This window comes from Microtus oregoni, unplaced genomic scaffold (genome assembly GCF_018167655.1).
Source record: "Microtus oregoni isolate MIOR12 unplaced genomic scaffold, Mior012 000026F_ref0000081, whole genome shotgun sequence".
NCBI lineage: Eukaryota > Metazoa > Chordata > Mammalia > Rodentia > Cricetidae > Microtus > Microtus oregoni.
Genome location: NW_024543085.1, coordinates 22,472,098 through 22,498,992, shown reverse-complemented (window position 1 = coordinate 22,498,992; position 26,895 = coordinate 22,472,098). Strand labels below are relative to the sequence as shown.

At 37.1% G+C, this 26,895-nt stretch overlaps 1 protein-coding gene across 1 annotated transcript; it reads left to right on the top strand.

Annotated features, from left to right (window-relative positions):
* The first annotated feature begins 24,517 nt into the window (after positions 1-24,517).
* On the top strand, positions 24,518-25,097 carry LOC121463470 (translocon-associated protein subunit delta-like). Its single transcript, XM_041675708.1, has one exon. It carries the CDS (start codon positions 24,545-24,547, stop codon positions 25,061-25,063), a length of 519 nt encoding a protein of 172 aa, XP_041531642.1. The 5' UTR covers positions 24,518-24,544; the 3' UTR covers positions 25,064-25,097.
* The last annotated feature ends 1,798 nt before the right edge of the window (positions 25,098-26,895 follow it).

Genomic DNA, 26,895 nt, shown 5'->3' with positions numbered 1-26,895 from the left:
ATAAACAGAAAGAAATTAGCCCAACATAAAAATAAGGAACAGAAGCCCACTGTTCACACTTTAGGAAATCCCATAAAACAGTAAACTGGAATCCATAATGTATACGCAAGGGAAAGAATGAATAAAATGAAAAGAAAGAATAAAAAAAATCAAAGAAAATAAAATTAGAATAAATTAAGAATTATGAAGTAAAATTATTATTTTTTAAAAAGAAAAATCCCTGGTATGACATTATAAATCAATGAGCTTTCAAAGATGCCATTAATTCAAAGCAATTCCACTAAAATCAGGAACAAGACAAGAGTGTCTACTCTTTCTATACCTATTTAGCTTGAAATCTTAGGTAGAACAATAAGAAAATATAAGAGCAACAATGCAAATTGGAAAATAAGATATTAAGGTATTTTTATATGCAAATGATATGTTATTATAAAAAATGATCTCAAAAATTCCACCAGGAAACTCCTACAGATAATAAACAGTTTCAGCAAAGTAGTTGGATATGATTAATAAAAAGTTCAAAAAACAAACCAATAATCCTTCTATATACAAATAACAAATGGACTGAGGGAAAAAATCAGGGAAACAATACCTTTGACAATCACCTAAATATAAAATATTTGGGCTAATTTTAAATGAAGCAAGTGAAAGATACATAAGATAAAATCTTCAAGTAATTGAGGGAAGAAACTGAAGAAGATATCAGAGGATGGGAAGATCTCTCATGCTCACTGCTCATCGATCTGTAGTTTTCATAAAGTAAAAATGACTCTCCTACCAGCATCAAGGAAATTCCCATCAAAATTCTACCATAATTCTTTTTAGATCTTGAAAAGAAAATTTTCAACTTCATATGGAAACACAATAAACTGAAAATAGCTAAGTCAACCCAGAATACTAAAAAAACTGGTGGAGATGTCATCATCTCTGATTGGAAGTTGTACTATGGAGCTATAACAATAAAAACAGCAGAGTATTGGCACTAAACCAGAAATAAAATTGAAATCCCAGACATAAATCTGTACACCCAGCTAGAAGCCTGTTTTTTTTTTTTTAAAGAAAGAAAACAAAAATACATACTGGGGTAAAGAAACACCAGCAACAACATATATACCTAACGGGGCTAGTCAAACTAAATGGCCACATGTAGAATAATCCAAATAAATCCCTGCTTATCACCATGAATAAAACTCATATCCAAATGGATCAAAGACCTCTACATAAAACTATATACACTGACTCTGATAGAAGACAAAATAGGGAATAACATAGGACTCCTTGGCATAGGAAAAAAATTTGAGCAGAACACCATTAGCAGAGGCACTTTGTAAATAAAAAATTTACAAAGGGACCTGATGAAACTGTAAAGCTTCTGTACAGCAAAAGACACCATCATTCAGACAAAGTGACAGCCTACACAATGGGAAAAGAGTTTATCAACTTCATACATATCCAAGAGAGAGCTAGTCTCCACATGTACAAAGAACTCAAAGAACTAGATATCAAGAAAACAAATAATCCAATTGGAAAATAGAGTACAGATTTAAACAGTGAATTCTCAAAAACAGGAAACTCAAATGGCTGAGAAATGCTTAAAGCAATACTTCATCATCCTTAGCCATAAAGGCAATGCAAATCAAAACTACTTTGAGATTTCCTCTTAGTCCTGTCAACATGGCTAAGATCAGTAGGTTAAGTGACAGCTCAGGCTAGTGAAGATGTAAGTGGAAATCTCATCCATTGCTGGTGGCAGTGCACACTTGTACAACCATTATGAAAATTAGTGTGGCAGCTTCTTAGCAAGATAGGAATCAACCTAACTCAAAATCCAGCTATACCACTCTTGGAAATATATCCAAAGGACATTTTTTTCTTGCACAGAGACACTTACTCACTATGCTAATTGCTACACTATTCATATCAGCCAGAAATCAAAAACAACCTAATCTCCCTTAATAGATGAATGAATAAAAAAATTGACATGTTTGCACAATAATATACTACTCAGCTATTAAAAAAATGAAATCACAAAAAAATTGCAGAAAAAATGGATGAAACTAGAAAAAAATCATCCAGAGGAAGCTAACCCAAACCCAGAAAGAGAAAATGCTGTGTATTCACTTATATGGGGATATTGGCTGCTAATTGAATAATAAAGATTCCCAGAGGTTAGGCATAGAGAAAGGGTTGGGGTAGGGGTGACAGATAGATCTCTTTAGAAAATGGACAACAAGGCTCCATTGCTGAAAAAAAAAAACAAAAACAAAACATCTATTGAACTTCTAATATGGATAATCAAGGTGGTACCTACATTGAGCCTTCATCTCTGTGTGCTAGTGTCTTTGGTATAGGAAGGTACCCTGTATGCTAACAACAGAGGAATTTAAACAACAACCCAGACCTTTATCATGTGGTATACAAAGGTGCTCTGCTTGTAAGATTAGTGTCATGGTGACACAAAATTTGTGGTAGTAACCGACTAATATCTGACTTAGGTTAGGTCCATTGCACAAGATGAAACCCATCATTAACACTATTTGGGTTACCCAAAACCTGAAATTAGTTATCTCAGGGATCTTAGGTAAAACAAGAACTAGTGTTCTAAAATTGCAGAAATAAAATGGCATTCTGCTATAGTCATGGATCAAATGTCTTGCTCAGCTGCCACCAGAAAATTCTTCCTCTTATAGTAGATGGGAACAAATAGAGACACACAGCCAGACACTATGCAGAACATGAGAGATTTTCAAACAACCAGCCCTAAATGAGGTGTCTCCATCAAGTCCAACCCCTCAGAGTTTGGTGAACACTGCAGAAGAGAGGATGTAAAGAGTATAAGAGAGTGTGGAGGACAAACAAAAATAAGACTTTTTTTTAAATGTTTGTGATCAATAGACATATGATTTCATAGACACGAGGGCAGCATACACAGGACCTACATGGGTATGTACCAGAAGAGGTCCTTCATCTGAAAGCAAAAGAGGATATATGCCTTTATTCTTAACTTTAAATGATAACCATCTGCAAATGGAAATTAACTTTCCTTCAAGAGAATCTCACTGGGGAATCAAACTATTCTTTAGTGTAGGCTGAATTCCCAGAGTAGATGGTCAAAAGAAAAATGAACTCAATATAGAACTCTCAATAGAATAATTATGAATTGGAATGATCCTTGAACTGTATTAACTAATGATGCTTAACTTTGTGACAAAGAAGAGAGAAGTTCGAGTGATTTGGCATCTCCATTTAATTAGTATGGGAGTAAGGAGGTCATAAATGGTGTCATTTCTGTTTTATAGATGTTTTATTTATGTGTGTTGTATCTACTTTAAGAGCAAAGGAATGTTCTGTAGCTGATACATTCTTTTTTTTAATTTATTTATTTACTTATTAAAGATTTCTGTCTCTTCCCCACCACCGCCTCCCATTTCCCCCTTTCCCAATCAAGTCCCCCTCCCTCGTCAGACCAAAGAGCAATCAGGGTTCCTTGCCCTGTGGGGTGTCCAAGGAACACCCACCTCCATCCAGGTCTAGTAAGGTGAGTATGCAAACTGCCTAGGCTCCCACAAAGCCAGTACTTGCAGTAGGATCAAAAACCGATTGCCATTGTTCTTGAGTTCTCAGTAGTCCTCATTGTCCGCTTTGTTCAGCAAGTCCAGTTTTATCCCAGGCTTTTTCAGACCCAGGCCAGCTGGCCTTGGTGAGTTCCCGATAGAACATCCCCATTGTCTCAGTGTGTGGGTGCACCCCTCGCGGTCCTGAGTTCCTTGCTCATGCTCTCTTTCTCCTTCTGCTCCTGATTTGGACCTTGAGATTTCTGTCCGGTGCTCCAATGTGGGTCTCGGTCTCAGTCTCCTTTCATCGCCTGATGAAGCTTAATATTCAGGAGGATGCCTATATGTTTTTCTTTGTGTTCACCTTCTTATTTAGTTTCTCTAGGATCACTAATTATAGGCTCAATGTCCTTTATTTATGGCTAGAAACCAAATATGAGTGAGTACATCCCATGATCCTCTTTTTGGGTCTGGCTTACCTCACTAAGAATAGTGTTTTCTATTTTTATCCATTTGCATGCAAAATTTAAGAAGTCCTTGTTTTTTACTGCTGAGTAGTACTCTAATATGTATATATTCCATATTTTCTTCATCCATTCTTCCATTGAAGGGCATCTAGGTTGTTTCCAGGTTCTGGCTATTACAAACAATGATGCTATGAACATTGTTGAGAATATACTTTTGTTTATGATAGGGCATCTCTTGGGTATATTTCCAAGAGTGGTATTGCTGGATCCAGGGGTAGGTCGATCCCGAATTTCCTGAGAAACCAAAACACTGATTTCCAAAGTGGTTGCACAAGTTTGCATTCCCACCAGCAATGGATGAGGGTACCCCTTTCTCCACAACCTCTCCAGTAAAGGCTATCATTGGTGTTTTTTATTTTAGCCATTCTGACAGGTGTAAGATGGTATCTTAAAGTTGTCTTGATTTGCATTTCCCTGATCGCTAAGGAAGTTGAGCATGACCTTAAGTGTCTTTTGGCCATTTGAACATCATCTGTTGAGAATTCTCTGTTCAGCTCAGTGCCCCATTTTATAGTTGGTTTGATTAGCCTTTTACAGTCTAGTTTCTTGAGTTCTTTATATATTTTGGAGGTCAGACCTTTGTCTGTTGCAGGGTTGGTGAAGATCTTCTCCCAGTCAGTGGGTTGCCTTTTTGTCTTAGTGACAGTGTCCTTTGCTTTACTGAAGCATCTCAGTCTCATGAGGTCCCATTTATTCAATGAGGCCCTTAATGTTTGTGCTGCTGGGATTATACGTAGGAAGTGGTCTCCTATGCCCATGTGTTGTAGAGTACTTCCCACTTTCTCTTCTATCAGGTTCAGTGTGTTCAGGCTGATATTGAGGTCTTTAATCCATTTGGACTTGAGTTTTTTGCATGGTGATAGATATGGATCTATTTTCCTTCTACAGATTGACATCCAGTTTTGCCAGCACAATTTGTTGAAGATGCTCTCTTTTTTCCATTGTATACTTTTAGCTCCTTTATCGAAAATCAGGTGTTCATAGGTTTGTGGGTTAAAATCAGGGTCTTCTATTCAATTCCATTGGTCGACTTCTCTGTTTTTATGCCAATACCAAGCTGTTTTCAATACTGTAGCTTTGTAATAGAGTTTGAAGTCAGGGATGGTAATGCCTCCAGATGATCCTTTATTGTATAAGATTGTTTTGGCTCTCCTGGGTTTTTTGTTTTTCCATATAAAGTTGATTATTGTCCTCTCAAGATCTGTAAAGAATTTTAATTGGACCTTGATGGGGATTGCATTGAATCTATAAATTGCCTTTGGTAGAATTGCCATTTTTACTATGTTGATCTTCCCAATCCAAGTGCAAGGGAGATCCTTCCATTTTCTAGTGTCCTCTTCAATTTCTTTCTTCAAAGACTTAAAGTTCTTGTCAAATAGATCTTTCACATCCTTGGTCAGAGTTATCCCAAGATATTTTATGCCATTTGTGGCTATCGTGAAAGGTGATGCTTCTCTGATTTCCCTCTCTGCTTCCTTGTCCTTAGTGCATAGGAGGGCAACTGATTTTTTGGAGTTGATCTTGTATCCTGCCACATTACTAAAGGTGTTTATCAGCTGTAGGAGTTCTTTGGTAGAGTTTTTGGGGTCGCTTATGTATACTATCATATCTTCTGCAAATAACGAAAGCTTAACTTCTTACTTTCCAATACGAATCCCCTTGATCCCCTTATGTTGTCTTATTGCTACTGCTAGAACTTCAAGCACTATATTGAAGAGGTACGGAGAGAGTGGACATCCTTGTCGTGTTCCTGATTTTAGTGGGATATCTTTGAGTTTTTCTCTGTTTAATGTAATGTTAGATGTTGGCTTGCTGTAAATAGCTTTTATTATATTTAGGTATGACCCTTGTATCCCTAATCTCTCCAAGACCTTTATCAAAAAGGGGTGTTGAATTTTGTCGAATGCTTTTTCAGCATCTAATGAAATGATCATATGGTTTTTTCTTTCAGTTTATTTATATAGTAGATTACATTGATAGATTTTCATATGTTGAACCAGCTCTGCATCTCTGGGATGAAGCCTACTTGATCATAATGGATAATTTTTCTAATGTGTTCTTGGATTCGGTTTGCCAGTATTTTATTGAGAATTTTTGCATCAATATTCATGAGTGAGATAGGCCTGTAATTCTCTTTCTTGGTTGGGTCTTTGTTGTGGTTTTTCTATCAGGGTAACTGTAGCTTCATAAAAGGAATTCGACAATGCCTCTTCTGTTTCTATATTGTGAAATACATTAAGGAGTATAGGTATTAGCTCTTCTTGGAAGTTCTGGTAGAATTCTGCATTGAGACCATCTGGTCCTGGGCTTTTTTTGGAAGGGAGATATTTGATAACAGTTTCTAGTTCTTCACTACTAACAGGTCTATTTAGATCGTTCACCTGTTCTTGGTTTCGCTTTAGTATATGGTACTTATCTAAAAACATGTCCATTTCTTTTGCATTTTCCAGTTTTGTGGCATACAGGCTTTTGTAATAAGATCTAATGATTCTCTGAATTTCCTCTGTGTCTGTGGTTATGTCCCCCTTTTCATTTCTGATTCATTTATTTGTGTGTTCTCTCTCTGTTGTTTAATTAGTTTGGATAGGGGTTTGTTGATCTTGTTGATTTTCTTCAAGAACCAACTCTTTGTTTCATTGATTCTTTGGACTGTTTTCCATGTTTCTATTTTGTGGATTTCCACCCTCAGTTTGACTATTTCCAGTCTTCTACTCCTCCTGGGCGTGTCTTCTTTTTTTTTTTCTAAACCTTTCAGGTATGCTGTTAAGTCCCCAATGTATGCTTTCTCTGTTTTCTTTAAGTGGGCACTTAGTGTTATGAACTTTCCTCTTAGCACTGCTTTCATCGTGTCCTATAGGTTTGTGTATGTTGTCTCTTTATTTTCATTAAATTCAAGGAAGACTTTAATTTCTTTCTTAATTTCTTTCTTGACCCACGTATGGTTCAGTAGTTGACTGTTCAGTTTCCATGAGTTTGTCGGCTTTCTGGGGGTAGCATTGTTGTTGCCTTCTAACTTTAATCCATGGTGATCTGATAAGACACAGGTGTACACTGATATTTTTTTGTATATGTGGAGGTTTCCTTTGTTTCCAATATGTGGTCAATTTTCGAGAGGGTTCCATGAGCTGCAGAGAAGAAGGTATATTCTTTCCTATTTGGGTGGAGTGTTCTAAAGATGTCTGTTAAGTCCATTTGCTTCATTACCTCCAATAATTCTCTTAATTCTCTATTAGGTTTCTGTCTGATTGACCTGTCCGTTGGAGAGAGTGGTGTGTTGAAGTCTCCTACTACTAGTGTGTGTGGTTTGATGTCTGCCTTGAGTTCTAGTAATATTTCTTTTATATAAGTGGGTGCTTTCATATTAAGGGTGTAGATATTCAGGATTGAGACGTCATCCTGATGAATTGTTCCTGTTATGAGTATAAAGTGTCCATCTCGATCTCTTCTGATTGATTTTAGTTTGAAGTCAGTTTTGTTAGAAATATGTATGGGCACACCTGCTTTTTTCTTAGGACCATTTGCTTGAAACACCTTTTCCCAACCCTTTACTCTGAGTAGATGCCTGATTTTGTGGTTGAGATGTGTTTCTTGCAAACAGCAGAATGTTGGATCCTGTTTTTGTATCCATTCTCTTAGCCTGTGCCATTTTATAGGTGAATTGAGACTATTAATATTAAGTGATATTAATGACCAGTGGTTGTTTACTCCAGTTATTCTTATTGTTTTTGGCAGTAGAGTTTGTGTGTCTCCCTTCTTTGAGTTGTGCTGGTGAAGGGACACTAGATGCCTGAGTTATTGTAGGCAGTGTTGGCAATGTTGGATTCCTTGGGTTGTGATTTTCCTTCTATTACTTTCTGTAGGGCTGGATTTGTGGCTACGTATTGTTTAAATTTGTTCTTATCCTGGAATGTCTTGTTTTCTCCATTGATAGTGAACAATAGCTTGGCTGGGTATAGTAGTTTGGGTTTGCATCCATGGTCTCTTAGTTACTGCAGTACCACTATCCAGGACCTTCTGGCTTTCATAGTTTCCATAGAGAAGTCAGGTGTAAGTCTGATCGGTTTACCTTTATAAGTTACTTGGCCTTTTTCCTTTGCAGCTCTTAATATTCTTTCTTTAACCTGTGTATTTTGTGTTTTGATTATTATATGGTGAGGGTATGTTTTTCTTTGATCCAGTCTGTTTGGTATTCTGTATGCTTCTTGAATATTCAAAGGAATATCTTTCTTTATGTTGGGAAAGTTTTCTTCCATAATTTTGTTCAAAATATTTTCTGGGCCTTTGAGCTGTGACTCTTCTCCTTCTTCTATTCCTATTATTCTTAAGTTTGGTCTTTTTATTGTGTCCCATATTTCCTGAACGTTTTGTGATGAGAATTTGTTGGCTTTGCTGTTTTCTTTGATCAGTGCGTTTATTTTCCCTATGGTGTCCTCAGAATCTGAGATTCTTTCTTCTATCTCTTGTATTCTATTGATTATGCTTGTTTTTGTAGACTCTGCCTGTTGACCTAGATTTTCCATATCCAACTGGTCCTCAGTTTGTGTTTTCTTCCTTGCTTCCATTTCAGTTTTCAATTCTTGAACTGTTTTCCTTACCTGTTCGATCATTTTTTCTTGGTTTCCCATGGTATCATGTAGTATTTACTCATTTCTTCAAACTTTTTGTTATGCTTCCCATCTATTTTTATAAGGGCGTATTTTACATGTTGTTTAAGAGACTCTATTGCTTTCATAAAGTCATTTTTTTCCACTTCTTCTGTGTTAGGGTGTTCAAGTCCTTCTGTTCTAAGATCATTGGGTTCTGGTGTTTTCATGTTGTTTTTCAGATTATTGGGTGAATTCTTGCCTTGGCGCCTGCCCATCTCTTCCTATCAACGCTATATAATGGGTCTTTTAAAACCAGATCAGGTTTCCCTGCTGGCCAGGGGCTCCTCTTACAAAATGCCCTCGCTCTGTTTCCTGGCTCCTGTCAGGGGCCAAGATCCCTCTCACCCCTCAGAAGGGCCTTCAGGAACAGGACCAGGCTCCCCATTTGCCAGGGACCTCGCCAACAAAAGGCCTACCTCTTTGATTTAATTGTAGTAGGGTGATCTGCTCTTGGGTTGCATGCCAGTCCTGGCTGCCTGCATTTGCCTGTGGTCTGTGTCTGCCTCTCCTCCGGTCCCAGCCACCTGTGGCCTGAGTCTGTTGCTGCACTGGTCCCCGCCGGTCCCCGCCGCCATGGTGGGGACTGGGGACTGAGGACGCAAAGACTTTTGTTGTTTGTTTGTTAAAGACAGGGTTTCTCTGTCCTGGAACTCTACAGACTCGATACATTCTTTATATATGTTTGAAACACCACATTTGTTATTAAAAATTAACTTAATAATCATGACTCCAAATAAATGTAAATGTTGCTTGAAATGTTGACAACATCTAAAATAGAGAAGAGGATGTCTTATGGAAACAAACCTGCTGTGCACTCTTGGCATGGACTGTATGGAGACAATTGTTGCTTGACAAAATTCCAGCCAGCATTTTGACATTTTGACCACACTTCTCCAGCATGATTTTTACTTTCATTTTTAATGATCTTCACTCTTAATGCCTTTCCCTTTGGGAAATTTTGTGTGGGTTCTGGTAAAGGGTAAAAATGTATACAATGGCTGCCTCTCTAAACAAAATAATTCTTTGGAAAAAAAATTCCCAGCTACCTCAGAATTTCCTTGTGCCCACCAATTACACCAAGAATAGAAAAGTTAGAGATTTATTAAACGCCCCTGATCCCAAGGATAATATACCTACAATTCACATCTAGAGCCTAAGGCCAGTAAGGACAAGAGTTAAGTTAATAAATGTAGAATAATCAGAATGGTACAGTATAACAGGGAAAAAAGTAAGACATCAGGACCTTAAATTTTTGGAGTGTTATGAGGAAAACAGGTTCAATTAGCAAGACACACAAGGACACAGTTAGGGAACAGATCAGTATTTTACCCATTCAGGACTGAAAGCTGCTCTTAAGTTGTAGTATAGTGCCTGGCGTCCATAAGCTCTTTTCTCAAGGTCTGGCATTGCATAAGGGTCTCTATTCCCTCTGGGGCTTGAGGAAAGTCCCTGCTTGCTAAAGCAGTCATTCTTATCTCTGGCAAGAGAAACTTGTGTACCTTCCATTAAGACATGACCAGTGCCTGTTGAGAAGGTCAATATTAAATTCCTCAACCTCTGATCTCAAGCCACATCCCAGCTCACATGCCTCTTTCTCAACTATGGGATATAAAAGGTATATTCTTTTTTCAATAAACGCTGCTGGCAGTCTTCCTGATTGTCCCTCAGACTGTCTCTTTGCCCCCTGCACCATGTTGGCTCCACACATCCTTTTTGGGACCTGAGCACCTACATAAGCAGGCCTCCAGCACTCTTTCTAATGTTCTGGTTTATTAGTATTTAGCCAACATACGTTATGGGGTTTGACCATTTTTTCACCAAATTTTCGACAGGTTGTACAAGCATGAATGATACATTGAATGTGAATAAAGAAAATAATTTAATGTAAGTGTAAGTCAGTTAAACTCCATGTAGAGAACCCATATATGTATGTATGTATGTATATATATATATATATATATATATTCATATTGAGGATATAAGTTATCAAAAACACAGCAAATCCATACTGCTTACACTTTATGCCTTTGTTTTGTTTACATCTTTGTTTTCTCTGGGTTACTACCTTCAATTATACTGGAAAGCGAAGCCATTTTTCATGATAAGCTCCTTTATTTTTTAAATTACAAAATTGCATTGTGCTTGCCTTGTTCTCAGCCATTTCTGCCATTATTTCTTTTCCATAAATGTCAGAATTCTGAACATTTTTCCTATTGCCATATGAAACTTGTTGCCTTGCATGTCATCATGGAAAGGATGGGTAGCTGCATCCATTGAAAGACTCCTGTAGAATGTGGGATACCTCATGCTTGGTTCTCTAGTGGCATGTAGCCTATGGCTAGGGGACACATGAAGATGAAGCAGGACAATGAGACTTTGCTTAAAAGAGATTAAGTTCTTCAACCAAAATTAAAGTAGAATCCATGTTCCCAGTGGGATCTCAGAAGTTTTCTCTGCTCTCTCTACTGCCCTTACACAGTGATGAACTGAATGGACCATGTCAAGTTGGTGTGAGAAAGTGGATGGAAATGGAAAAGAACCGATGAAAGGGGCATCTCTATGACTTTTCAGCTTTGATGCAAGTGGATAATATGGAAATCAAAGTTATTAGTAAGATGAAAAATTCTGTTCATAATTTGAATTTGTCAAATAGTTTTGATAGGATGAAGAAGACCAATTCATGATACTTCTTAGTCATAGTATCTTTTATAAACAGCATTTGTACCTCAAGTTCTTATAGAGGACATTTGAAGTTGAGATTCTGGTTCTAAGAGCAGAGTCTAAGAATGATGAAAGTGTACCTGGTGGAATGCATCATGTTTAGATGGCTGACATTCATCACTTATATATACCAACAAAATGAGCCTTCGGGATAATCCAAACATTAGTAGATTAGAGGTGAGTCTAGATGTGCACTGTATTTTCTTCCTTAATTGGGTCTCTACCTTATTTGGAGATAACCTTTCACTGAACCTGAAGTTTGCTGATTGGCTAGGGCAGCAGGCAATCCACCTATCTCCACCTCTCAAACACTGAGATTCTAGGTATACACTACATGTCTTGGCTTTTTAAGTGAGTGCTGAAGACATGAACTTAGGTTCTTGTTCTTGCACAACAAACACTTTGGAGCCTGACCTGACTCCCCTGACCCTCAAAGTCATCATTCTGTATACAATCCACTATATTTTTCTCTAGATATAGGAGTAAGAGAAAGAAATGGAGGTACAAGAAAATAAACATGTTTTTTGGTTGTTTTTCTTTGTTGTACCTCCATTTTGTGCTACATGAATGCATAAAAAGTTGCATTACGATTGGAAAGATTTATTCAGGTTTCATTTTTTTCAATCCATACAGTAATATTGATTATTATATGAAAGTAAATCTAAGCATATAATTCTTAATTTTAAATGTTTTTACTCTGTGACCCTAAATGTGGAGCCTTAGTGATGTATGATCTCAAACATCATCATGTCAGTTTTTATCATTTTTCCCACCCATGCCATGTAACTCATGTTAACATTTTGCCCTTTTGTGAAAATAGCACTTCATTTATGACCCTCACATCTTTAAGATAGTGTTATAATTTTCTTTTACCCAAAGTCAAGGCTAGCACAATTTCTGTAGGTACCAATGCAGTCAAGGAAATGAAGCATGCACTTACCTCCATTACATCTATTGTGAGCTGGATTCTGTTATTGTTCAAACACAGGTAATAAAGAATGAGTAATTGTGTGAGTACCACTAAGATAAACTTTTCTTCATTTAGTCATGTCAAGGTTATAGAATGGGAACAAATTAATGAACCCAGGCACATGTCACACAAAATGCACTAGTGCACTCCAAGCTTCTATAAAAGATTTAGTTTAGGATAAACATGCACCATTGTATTGAAGGATTGTTTGTTGTTGCTTTGTTTTTCTTCTTTTTCCCCTATTTTTCTTCTTATTAGCATCTAGTATTTTAATTTCAAAGTAAGAAATTTGATAACTGCCAAGCTACTTTGAAACAATGGATTATTCTCTGCAAATGGAAAACAAGGTTCCTATTGCCAATGACAGTACCCACACAGTTTATTCAACATGGAAAAGTTGAGCTGGAGTCTCACATCTATATTATAGTGTTTTTGGTGTACTCAGAAGGTTACCAAACTAGATGTAAATACCAACATAGCCATAAAACCTTTGACACACAATTTGTCCTGTCTGAAAAAATATGCTAGGGCAATGGTGGCAGAGAATTTCTAGGAATATCCAACTAATGTCTGAATTGACTTAAAGTTCACTTCACAAGAAGAAACTATATTTGACACTGTTTTGGTGGCCAAGAAGCAGAGACTCGGTATCAAAGATGACTAGGATAAATCCAAATGCTCTTGTTATAAAAAATTAACAATAAAATGACTCCTAATAATATTTTGCTATATTCATAAATTGGTGCCTTATTCAGCCATCAACACAAAGGCTTTCTTATAGCAGCAGAGGGGAGTTGTTGCAGCTTATAATAAAATCGTCATATACTAGCTCAGAATGGAGTATAATAAAGGTTTTTTGTTTAGGGATAGACTCAAAAATCAGTAGTCTTTGCATGAGCAGGCCACTGGAACTAGATCCAGCAGCCAAAGGGCCACACATGCTTTGCATCTGTATATATAGTACATGTGACCACATACATCATGGGCCAGAATCTTAAAGGCTATTGGCTGAAGAAGTTTCCACAGCACATTACCCTTTTGTCTAAGTAAAAGAGTTATTCGCCTAACACATAATTATATACAATAAGAACAAATATCAAGAATAAAAATTAGAATTACAATCAGCATGAAGCAAGAAAGATATGCTAAATATTATAATAGTTATCCTATCCTAAGGTGTCTAAGTCTTATATTAGAAATGGCTTGACTAATTAATGAGAGGAAAGAAACTACAACTATCTCATCTTCAACCCAATTAAAGACCTGAGGAGGGAAATAATATTACTTGAGTAAACAGGAAGTACAATCAAGCAACTTTCAAAAGGTGCAATAAATGACAGAGACAACCAGCTACCTGAGTAATCACCCAAAATTTTATTTGCAACCTTGGACAATCAACTTTGGCTAAGGCCTAGAATTAACTGACAGATGATTTTTAGAGGCAGGAAAAATTTTTAAAACTGTTTTACTCTGTCTTGGCAAGGTTTAGTATTCTTTTTGTTTGTATCCTGCTAGTCCAGTCTGGACACTATGCATTTTGTTAGTGGTCAAGGCATGGACAGTTTTTTTCCCCAATGGCCAGTTTCACCAAGAAGAAAACAAGCTTCCAGTGGAGTGTCTTCAGTTCCCAACATTCTCTCGGGAATAGTTCAGTGGTATCAGAAGCAATCATGTCTCAAATCAACAGAAATATGTTACTTGAATGCTATATTCTACAGTTCTTTGAAGTGTTTGAAGATTACCTATTTATATTAAATACAGTGCCTATGTATCTTAAGAACATGATTAGTCTAACTATAAGTATGACAAACATGGATGATTATTGACCTATAATTCTTAAAACCTATATATCTTAAAGACTAAGGTTTCATATTAAAAATATCTTTAAACAACTCTGCAGCAAATGAGAACAATGACCTCAAAATGTATACAATGTATAAGTATCTTGATTAGAGCTAGAAATGTATAGCACAATATGATAAATATATTCTAAAATTATATTAATATACAAAATAGCTTAAGCAGAGATAGAAATATACATCCATACAATATGACAAAATAACTTTGCCTAGGTGCACAAATATTGTAAACAGAAACAGAAGCTTATTCAATATAGCAAATAAAATTTAAGTTTGTATAATATACAAGAATCAATACAAATGTAGATTTGTCCATAAATAATAGCTCACAAGTATTCTCACTATTACTCACTATTATTTTTAGTGTGAGTAAGCTCACACTAATCTACCAAGTATCCCATCCAATTTTTTCCTTTTTCCAAAAGAGATCCCTGAACCTACTTATTTTCCAGCCCAACCCCTAACCCTATACCACAATAATCAACTACTAATAGATGTCCCTATCCTTGGCTGAGGGAATTCCCACAGCAGGGGAGCAAATATTGGAACTTATGGCATGTTGAAGACATAATGCAGAGAGACCTCTAAATGAGATCTCTCCATCAAATCTCTCTTTTCAGGGCTCAGAGAACCCTATGGAAGAGGAGGTAAAATGTAAGAGTCTGAGGTATTGGAGAACACTAAGAGAAGTCCCTCTGAATCAGCTAATCCTGGCACATACGTGCTCACCAAGACTGAAGCAGCAATCGCAGCGCTACAGTGGTCTGGACCAGATCCTATGTGTATATATATATATATATATATATATATATATATATATATATATATTATAGCTCTTATCTTTGTATTTTTATGGGACTCCTGAGTGTCAGAATGAGTAATTCCCTGACTTTTGTATCTGCCGTTGAGACTGTTTTCCTCTGTTGGGTTCCATGTCGAAATTATGTACAATGGTTTTTGCTTCATCATATAATATTTTATTTTGTTTTATTTGGTTGTTATCTCTTAGAAGGCTGTCCTTTTATAATGAGTGTCAGAAAAGGAGTGGATCTTGGGGGAGAGGAGGTGGAGAACTGGGAATACTAGAAGAAGGAAAATTGCAATTGGCATATATTGTATGAGAAAAGAATTTATAAAAAGAAATAATTAAACCATGATTTGTGTTGATAAGTTAAAATTAAAACTCTGTCCAGTAATAAAGAAACTTCTTATATTTTGCCCAAAGACTATTGATATTTCCTCTAAGTTGTATTTATCATGTTTACTTGCAGACATTTAAAATTTCAAATCAATAAAATGGATACATTTTCTTTTTGTTGATTTTTTAATATTTCCATTTAAAAAAACAATTTTTTTTATTTTACATACCATTCCTAGTTCCCACTCCCTCCCATCCTCGCATTTCCTCCATCTTCCCCTTAACCCCATCCTCCATCCACTCCCCAGAGAGGGTAAGGACCAAGTCCCTCCCTACAATATCTAGACTGAATAAAAGTATCTATTAAGAGAGAACGGGTTCTAAAAAAAACTAGTACAATCAGTAGGGATTAAATCCTAGTGCCACTTCCAGTGGCCATGCAGTCTGCCTCAGCCACATTCAGAGGGTCTAGTTTGGTTCTATGCTGGTTGCTTCCATGTCTGGCTGGAATTGGTGAGCTCCCATTAGCTCAGGTAGAATGTTTCAATCTGTGTCCCTATCATGTTCTTGACCTCTTTGCTCACATTCTCACTCCTCTTACTCTTCAACTGGACTTTAGGATCTCAGCCCAATGCTCCACTGTGGGTTTCTGCCTCTGTTTCCATCATTTGCTGGATGAAGGTTCTATGGTAACATTTAAAATAGTCATTAATCTTACTACAGAACAAGGCAAGTTATGGCACACTCTCCACTATTGCTTAGGATCTTAACTGGGGTCATCCTTGTGGATTCCTGGGAATTTCTCTAGTGTCAGGTTACATGCTAGTCCCAAAGATATCTTTTTCCTGGTTCTCCATTTCTGTCCTTTCCCCATCTTGACTATCCCATTTTCTCATGTTCTCCTTCCCCTCCTCTTCTCACCTTATCCTTCCCTTCTGCACTCCCTTTTCCTCCCACCCCCATACTACCAATTTTGTCAGGAGATCTTGTCTATTTTCCATTCCCAAGGGGATCTATATATGTTTTTCTTAGGGTTCTCCTTGTTAATTAGCTTCTCTAGGATAATGAATTATAGACTCAATATCCATTGCTTTATAGCTAGTATCTACTTATGACTGAGTAATACTACGTTTAATCTTTCTGGGTCTGGGTTACTTCACTCATGCTGGTTTTTTTTTTTCTAGTTCCATCTATTTGCATGCAAATTTCAAAATTTCTTTTTTTTTTTTTTTGCTCCTGAGTAGTACTCCATTGTAAAATGTACCTCATTTTCTTTATCCATTCCTCAGTTGAGGGGCATCTAGTTTGTTTGCAGGTTCTGGCTATTACTATTAATGCTGCTATAACACAGTTGAACAAATGTCCTTGTAGTATGTATGAACATGCTTTGGGAATATGCTGAAGAGAGAGTTATTGCTGGGTCTTGAGGTAAGTTGATTCCCAATTTTATAAGAAACCACCATACCGATTTTCAGAGTGATTGTATATGTTTACATTTCTATTAGAAATGATGAAGTGTTCCCCTTACACCTCATCTTCTTTAGCATAAGCTGTCAATGATATTTTTGATCTCAGCCATTCTGCCTGGTATAAGTTGTTTTGATTTGCATTTCCTTGATGGATAAGAATGTTGAACATTTTCTTAAGTGTCTTTTGGCCATTTGAGATTCTTCTCTTGAGAATACTCTGTTTAGATTTGTACCCTATTTTTAAACTGGATTATTTGGAATTTTGATGTCTAATTTATTGAGTTTTTTAAAATATATTTTGGAGATCAGTTGATGTGGGATTCCCCTCTGTATGCGTAAATACCATTGGTCAATAAAGAATCTGTCTATGGCTTGTGCAGGGCAAGATACAGTTAGGTGGGTATGGAAGGACTAAACTAAATGCTGGGAGAAAGAAGGCAGAGTCAGGAATTCACCATGGAGCTGCCAGATAAGAAAGATACAAGTCTCCAGCTAGAACCTTGACGGTAGGCCATAAACCTTATGGTAAAATATAAAATACTATAAATGGGTTAATTCTAGATGTAAGAACTAGCTAGCAATACACTTAAGTGATCGGTCAAACAGTGTTTCAAATAATATAGTTTTTGAGTGATTATTTTGGGACTGAGTAGCTGGGCACAAACAAGTGGCCTCCATTCTACAAATTGGCATGCCAACATTTGGGGCTAATGCCTGCCACCCACTTCATGTCTAGATGCTTATGTGCCCACTTGGGGTCAGAAAGAAAACTAGCTGAGACTGTGCCCATGTCTCAGCACTTCCCACCTGGGCAGGCAGTGGAGTCAGGTGTGCTAGGCATACACAGGCAGGAGAACATGGCATATACACAGAGATATTTCCAGGCCATTCAGTGCACTTCATGGTAGATTTAGCTTTTATTAAGATAAAGAGGGTTTATATGCTGCATGGTGCTTCCCAGAGTTGAGGTGGTGAGGATGGCTCCTACCAGGCAGTCTCAGACATTAAACATCCCTTCTCCATGTTGGAATGGGCAGAGTCAACAGGCAGGGCCTTGCTTGCTTGGTTGCCTTAGGCACACTTGCTTAGCAAAAGAATAAGAAGAGGAAGAAGAAGGAGGAGAAGGAGGAGAAGGAGGAGGAGGAGGCACTACTTCTGGTCAGAAAATAAATACAGATGCACAATTAAGACACATTCAGATAAAGAAGAAAACCTCAAAATTGTTCACAATGTACATAGGCTTGGAAGAGAGAAGAAAAAGAATATAAAGAGTTATAAAAGAAATTTAAATGACTTTTAAAAAATAAAGTCTTTAAAGAGACAGAGTATAGACAGTAATAGATTAAAAAGAGTAAAAAATAATAAGCCATGTAAAGATGGAAAATACACAGAGAGTCTAGATTATTTATATTATTGTGTTTTCTTTGAATTTTTGACTATGAAGGAGCTAAGTACAGAGAGACATTTCATTATATGTGCTGCTAATCTAAACCGACCTATATATGTTAAATCTATCTTGATTCCAAAATTTGTGTCTAAGGATTTGGTGCTTTGGCAAAGAGGTTCTGCTTTTGTTTCCACAGAAGATGAGAACCTGTGCATTAATTTCAGACTAATGTGGTTTGATGAACCGGTATTCTCCAAAAGGTTACTGTGAAGACACCCAAAAATACTTTGCCCAACAAAAAGAAGGAAGCAGTTTGAAGAAATCTATGCCCATATTCTCAAGTATTGTTTATAAATGATTGTTTACATTTAAAGGGGGATATGCTATAGAGATCAATACTTTGCATTTGTATGGATCTTTGTTTATTGATAAATATTTAAGGCCAATTTTGTTGTATGTATATTTCTGCTCTTGATTAATGTATTGTGTTTATCTTGCTCATTTAAAAATGTAATGAGTAATTAAGAAATATAGGTTAATAGATAATTATCTATAATAATCAAGTGTATAGTCATGTTTGTTAGGGTGTCTAGATATATAGAGATATATTTCAGTTAGGTAGTTATTCTTCAAATCTTTCAGAGACCTTCAGAATATGGCATTTAAAATGTTTTAAAAACTTGGAACTTTTCATGACAATGAGACACATCTGCTCCTGGCAGCACCAATTACTTCAAGAGGAAGATGAACATCAAAGAGGCTTCTTATGGAGATTTCTAGCCATTTGGGCAAGAAACTGCTCTTTCCTGGGCTGCTTGATGGTATGTCGTATGACTTGGACATGCAGGACCCACAGAAAAATGACTGATGAACTTGCATAAAGATGAGATGATCTTATGGGGTTTCTGCTTCATGAAAGAGTGTGCCAAACATTCTGCAGGACTCAGAAAAATGTGACTAACAAACTGCCAATATTGGCAGAACTGTCTTTGAAATTTCTTGCTTCATGGAGAAGCCTGCCAGATACTATGCACCTGTAGGCTGCAGTGGATGCCCCCAAAATACAGAAGAACATTGTGTTACTGTCCAGGTAGCAAAATGTCTCTGCAAATTCTAGAGCTTTGAAAGTTGCTTAGAATACACTTTCTGTTTACTTAGGTAACATATCTTTCTGTAATCTTTGATGGAGTTGAAGAATAGATAGTTATAATTATATATTGTAACTGTAATTCTTTCTTGATAACCATTTTCATATTTGTAATCTTGCTACATTAAAGTTAAAACCTTCCTTTTTATTTAGGCAGAAAAGAGGAGGTGATGTGGGATTCCCCTCTGAATGGTGTGAATATCATTAGTTTATAAAGAAACTGTCTTTGGCCTGTATAGGGAAGATTAGAGTTAAGTGGGGGAGGGACTAAATTGAATGCTGGGAGAAAGAAGGTGGAGTCAGGGATTCACTATGGTGCTGCTAGACAAGAAATATGCAAACACCAGATGGAACTTTACTTTATTGGTAGACCACAAGCCTTGTTGTAAAATATGAAATACTGGAAATGGGTTAATTCTAGATGTAAGAGCTAGCTGGCAATACACTTAAGTGATTGACTAAGCAGTGACTCAAATATTATAGTTTCTGAGTGATTATTTTGAGGCTGAGTAGCCAGGAACAAACAAGTGGCCTCCTTGCTACAATCAGTCCTCTGTCTGATATGGGGTTGGTGAAGATCTTTTCCCATGCAGTAGGCTGACTTTTTGTCTTATTGACTGTGTCCTTTGCTTTACAGAAGCTTCTCAGTTTTGGGAGATCCCATTTACTTATTGTTGTTCTCAGTGTCTGTGCTACTGGTGTTATATTTAGGAAGTAGTCTCTGAGCCCATGCACTGAAGGCTATTTCCTGTTTTCTCTTCTATCACATTCAGTTTTCATATTTCAAATTAATCATCTGACTTTAAAACAGATATTGAAGCTTTTTGGCAATGAGAGCATTTCTCATTTTATATGAATGAGATAGGGGCAATTAACTTCTGAGTGCCTCATTTCATTAGCACCAATACCTCAGCTAAGGTTCACAAGGTCAGTCATCATGATATGGGAGTAACATGTGATGTGCTTATGTTTCAATTTAGGTAGTCAGTACTTGACAGAACCTACTACACCCTCATCCTATTATAGCAGATTATTATCTTCTTTATGTCTACATATGAAGATTGCCTATCTTTTTCTCACATGCTATGTGTGTGCATGTGTGTGTACATGTGCACATGAATGTTTGGGTTCAAGGTTGATATGAGAATTTTTCTTGATCACTCTCTACTTTACCCTTTGAGGCAGGGACTCCCTAATATGATATTATCTCATCCATACAGCTAGTAAGTATAGCTAGTGATCCCTGTATCTGCCTTTTGAGCACTGAATTAGAAGAGATTTACCAGGCCTATTGGCATTTATTTAGGTCCTAGGGATCTGAACACCAAACCTACACTCCGGGCACATCCATTAACAGTGGGGTTATCTTACCAGTCCCTGGTCAAGGATTTTACAGCAAGCAAATGGCAAGAGTATAGGATAGGAAGGAAGATTACAAAATTATTACCTGCTATGTGTTTGCAAAACCTCCTCTAACAAAATGCTTCACTCAAAATATACCTAATTTCTAAGGGATTGTACATGCTAAGAAGAAAGTATTGAATTTTAACTGAAGACTCCTTCTGGGACTCTAATAAATATGATTCACTAATGGATTGCATAACTGCTTTCATCTCCTTCTCCACAAAAAGGATTATTATACTGATTTCTTCCTTAATTTACCATAGGGAGTTAATGTTCTATTATGTATTCAGTTCAGGTACCAAAATAATGTAATACTATAGAAAACAAATTGAAATATTCTGGGTAGAAGGCAAGTAATTAACATTGCTTCATTTGGGTTTTACTGAGTGAAAAAAATGTGTCTTATAAGTAAAAAACTTGTTTGTTCAAATCTATTCATCTTCCGTAATATAGTTATAGTATTCACAATTTTCTCTGCTTCTGCTGATTTTTCTTTTGAATGTTCAAACTGGTTATAATTTCTACTTACAATAAGGAAAATTGTTACATAATATTACACAGAAATAACCTAATCCCTCCCTAAGGTCTCTGAGGTACACTAAGATTTATGATCTGCAAATTTTGTTTAGTTAGGTACAATATATGAATCACCAAATTTAGCTTATAATGTGCTTCTATTGCTGTTATTTTGAAATTGCATAAACCCCAAGCTGGCATTCTACCCCAACACAACCCTGGGTCACAAATGGACAGAACATTCTCATTGTGAGGTATATGATGTGCACTCTCAGTTCCTCAGAGTCTATAAGATGTGACCAGGCTAGAAAGTGCAGGACTGATGAGAGAGGTGTATGTGCAAAGAAAGAAAAGGAGGGTAAGTTTCTAAGTATGCCAGGAATGCTATTTTCTAAGTCACAATTACTTTTTACTTAGTTAACAAACATATAACCCAAACAACCTCTTTACTTTTAACACAGAGCATATCTACCAAACCTTTCATTCAGATGTTTACAATAAACATTTTAATTATCCTAGATATGGACGGAGGTGGGAGGTCCTAGGTCTTACCACAGGGCAGAAAACCCTGACTGCTCTTTGGACTGGAGAGGGAGGGTGAAAGGAGTGGGGGGAGGGGGAGAAGGGTGGGAGGAGGGGGAGAGGTGTGGGAGGAGGGGGAGGGAAATGGGAGGCTGGGAGGAGGTGGAAACTTGTTTTTTTTTTTCTCCTTTTCTCAATAAAAAAAGAAAAAAAACTGCAAAATGAAACATAAAATAAATAAATAAATAAATATTTTAATTAGCCAAATATACTTAAAGGCAACATTTAATCATCTTAAGAATTTTTCTTGAGGTATTAAATACTGTTTGCTGTTTTTAGTTGTTTTTATATTGTTGAGATAATATACCATGAGAAAAACAACTTATAAAAGAAAGCATTTGTTTTGACTGACAAGGTTTCATAGGATTGGAGTTTACAAAGCCAGACCAAAGGCATAAAGGCTTGGCAGTGTAAACAACTGAGAGTTGGCATCTTGATTCACAAGCTGTAGAGTGAGTGAGGCAGGCTGGGGATGGCACTAGTCTTTTGAAATCCCTGAGTTAACCCTCAGTCACATACCTCCTCCAATAAAGCCATACCTCCTAATCTTTCCAAGCAATCCCAACAACTGGGAACCACGTCTCCAAATTTATGAGCCTATGAGAACCATTCTCCTTTTAAACACCACACTGATATTATAGAATAAGTCTATTGTCTCTCATCAGTCCTGTCTCAACATAGCATACCTTTGTATTAGACAGAATAGCCTAGAAAATCAGCTGCCCTACAAGTAGTGTAAGATATCTGTAGTTCTTAAATCCCATACCCTTCTCTTAAACTTTATTGAATACTAAAGCCCAAGATCCTTTTCCTTGAATTCCATGTTTAATTTCCATTTTCAATTCATTTGTATTGAGAAATTCCTAGGACATCAGTGAGGTACACCTTGGAATGGGTCTTCTTGAGTATTTCCAGTGAAGATTAGTTTCTGACGCCATTCCTCCACGAACCACCTGACTTTAATACTCTGATTCGTTGTGAATTTTGGTTGTCTTTATTTGTGTATTTTTGAGTATAGTTTTATTCATTTCTTTTTCCTAGTGTATCTCTCTATTATGATCCATTGTCAATCATTTATATGATTTATATAGGGGAAGTAGCTTCTTCTTACCTCTGGATCTCAATCTGCTTTTTAGTAAATTTCAAAGCCCCTACAAAGGGCTGAGGGGCTTATTTAACATATCAAAAGAGACCTTTGTGAACACCAGGTTCTTTCTGCATTCCTCAGTCCCTACCCTACTGCCTACCTGGAACTCTCCAGTCAGGGGACTGGGCTGCCCTTACTCCAGAGACACTTCCCAACATAATCCAGGCATTTTGGTTACCATTCTCTTCAGTACCTTTAGCTTCCTAGATGCTGCATCTGATTCTTCTTTTCCCATTTGCCTTCCCCTCCATGTCTGTGAACATGGCCCTGCTCAGTATGGTTATAAGCACTCTGGATTCTCCCAGATATCTCTGCTTTTCTGAATACCTATAATAAAGTTTCTCCTCCACGGTATCTAGGAGTAGACATGTCTTTTCTTTTCCTTTTCACTTTTGTTTTCCCGTTCACTTTTAATTGGCCATGAAGTATCCATCAACGTTAGCCATTAGTTATAACTCTCTAAGCCAGGAAAACCGTACATCCCGGTGAAGGCCCATGAATCATGCTGGGTTATGTCTTAGGAACTACAGGCAAAGAATTTGAAGGTTTAGTCTATGCATTGGAGTGAGCTCTGTAAACACCATCCAAAGTATACTCCAAGTTTGTTTGCACTAATAATTGTACCAACAGTGTGCAGGAGTTTGGGAGGCAATTTAACGGTGATAAAGAAAATATGTTTTCATATTAAAATATTAAAAACTAAATATTTGCATAGAACAAACAGCAGGAATTATTGAACAGAATGAAGAATTTTTAAAATATATAATAAAGTACATTGAAAGTGCTCTGAATATATGAAGACTCATCTATCTCGTGATTTAATTTTATAAATACATTAAGTTTCACATAATTAATTTGAAATATTTCAGTTATACTACTGAAATTAGATAATTTAAAATATAAAAGGTAAATAAGTAGGTATAAATAGTAAAACAAAAATTAGAGTGTTTATTAGATGTTGATGAAAAACTGACTTAAACATTCCTGCTTTTTAGATACCACGATAGCTGGACTAGAGTTTGGATTAAGTTGACATGGAGATAAAATACTCACAGACTGTGATGTTGTGAAGATAGAGTCAGGTAATGGATATGTGGTATTTCTTTCTTTTCATTTTGATTCTGTTCTGCTTGTCTTCCTCATCTCTAGCAAGTGATTTTGGACTATCTAAAAAGAGAATATATACAATAGTCAGCGCATAATTATACACAAATATTATGTGTCAATCAAAAAGTACAAAATGATAGTTATCTACTCTCACATCGATTCTTACCTGAATTGCTGAAGAGTCGGATAAGAATGTTAAAGTAAGGCCACGTGGCCAGGGAAGCGGATACGTCAGTGCCGCCAGCAACGTCACCAGACCCGGCCCAGCCCGACTGGGCATGATTGGGTGTTGAGATCGCGTCGCGCTTCCTCCTCTGCTCGGCATGTTCAGGGCGGCTTGCTCTCTTTTCCCTTCGGCAGAGAAGAGACAATGGCGGCGATGGCATCTTTCGGCGCCCTGGCGCTACTCCTGCTGTCCAGGTTATGTTGCTGCTCAGAAGCCTGCCTGGAGCCCCAGATCACCCCTTCTTACTATACAACCTCAGATGCCGTCATTTCTACAGAGACCGTATTCATCGTGGAGATCTCACTGACTTGCAAGAACAGGGTCCAGAACATGGCTCTTTATGCTGATGTTCGTGGAAAACAGTTTCCCGTAACCCGGGGCCAGGATGTGGGCCGATATCAGGTTTCATGGAGCCTGGAGCACAAAAGCGCCCACGCAGGCACTTATGAGGTCAGATTCTTCGATGAAGTGTCCTACAGCCTCCTAAGGAAGGTTCAGAGAAATAATGAGGACGTTTCCATCATCCCACCCCTGTTTACAGTCAGTGTGGATCATCGGGGCATCTGGAATGGGCCTTGGGTCTCCACGGAAGTGCTGGCTGCAGTGATCGGCATAGTCATCTACTACCTAGCCTTCAGTGCAAAGAGCCACATCCAGGCCTGAGGACAGCATCCTCAGCCTTCTATTGCTTCTTTCAATGAACAGATGCTATTTGTGATGAGTACATTAAAAAAAAAAAAAAAAGTTAAAGTAACCCTAAAACCACAGGTGGTATAATATTTATAAGTGCATACATATTCATCTAGTTTTACTGTTTTATGAATTATAGTTTTATTTAAGTGGTTCATATGATTTATGTTATGTAAATAGATGGATTATTTAAAATGAAGTAAATTAACCTATATATGACTCATAAGTTTGGGTATAAAAGTAAATGACTTAGATAAAAGTGCTCTGTGTCAGTACGGAGATGATTCTGTCTTTGTTCAGACGAAGGCTTTGCCTTTCTAGTTGTTTTCCATATCACAAAGATCCAACACCCTCTAAGAGTCTGGCCTTTAGCAGTAAGAAACCTTAGATAGAATGAAGGAAAACTCTTGCTCACTGGAATAGATCTGTGACTGAGGCCTCATTAGTTGAGTTTTGTGCTCTGAGATAGTGAGTTGCTGCCTGAAGAATTCAGAATTATATTCACCAACTACAAATATACTAATTTTTCATCAGAAACAAAAGGTTCCTTAGGTTTTCATTTGCACCCAGGGATGTGTTTATTGCAAAGATTAAAGCAAAGATTAAAGACACCATTATTATTATTATTATTTCTTAAAATAATCCAACCAAGACACCTGCTCTTCAGCTACCTTCAATGTCCTCTCGACTCCCTGGGAAATTTTCTCTGATTATTCTCATGTTTCCTGATGGCACACAGAGTTCAGACTGTTGACTGCTGAAAGGCAGCCTCTGAAAGCCTGTTGTCACAGTGCAGCCTATAGAGATGCTGAGTAAAGACTCTCATGCCAATGATGATCCAGCCCAGAGCAACACTGAAGCTGCAGCCCAGGACAATGGCCACTCATCTATAGTTTTCAACAGCTTGCAGCTCTGAACACCCAGTTAGCAGCCACAAAAACACTGTGTAGAGGTTTGTATTTTAACCGCACATTTTAGCTTGGTCTTTAGGAAAGAACTAGAGTAAGAGGAGGAGTTAACAAAATGGTTTATTAAGAACTTTCTGTGCCCTGGGTCAGCCACATAAACCGACATAGGTTTCGTATTCTATGAGGTTGAGCTAGGTGGGTTTGAAGTTACCTATGTATCTGAAGATACACGATTTCAAATTCAAAAGAAAAATTCCACTTACAGCTTTATGTGAAAAGTTTTGTTTCCAGATCTCTGTCAGAGTTTAGACTTGCTAGAAAAAAAAAAATGGAAAGAAACATCATGACCTACAGCAGTGGTTGCTAAGGAGACCAGCTGCATAAAGGTTTGGGTTATTAATCAGTAATATCTTCCCAAGGAGTCTGCCATGATGGCAGAAATAGCACTACCTGGCCAAAATTTATTTCAATTAAATTGTATATATATAGGGATGTCTCATTAAAATTCACATCTCTCTATGTTTATAAATCTTTTGCAAGCTGTTAACAATTTACTACATATATTTTCAAGGATTGGAACAAGCCAGATGTGTTTTGAAATAAAAGAAATGAAGAAGAGAAAATCTAGGCTATGATGAGTTATCTTCCTGGAGGAGAAGGTCTGTGCAGGGTAGCAGGATAGAAAATGGATGAAAGGACAGTTCAAGAAATACTGGTGGGTACCCAGGGAAAGAGCCACCATGCAGGCAAGGACAGAGACACGAAAAGGATGGAGGTGGGAAAATCCTCAGAGTGCAGATGAAAAGAATAATAAAGGTCAGTGTCTAAACGCATCTGGAAGTCATTCCATCTAATTTGAGGTTTTACTAAACCTACTCAAGATCTACTTTGCATCAT

Excerpts from the sequence above, each read along its gene's own strand:
- LOC121463470 (XM_041675708.1), top strand. The coding sequence starts at position 24,545 with ATGGCGGCGATGGCATCTTTCGGCGCCCTGGCGCTACTCCTGCTGTCC.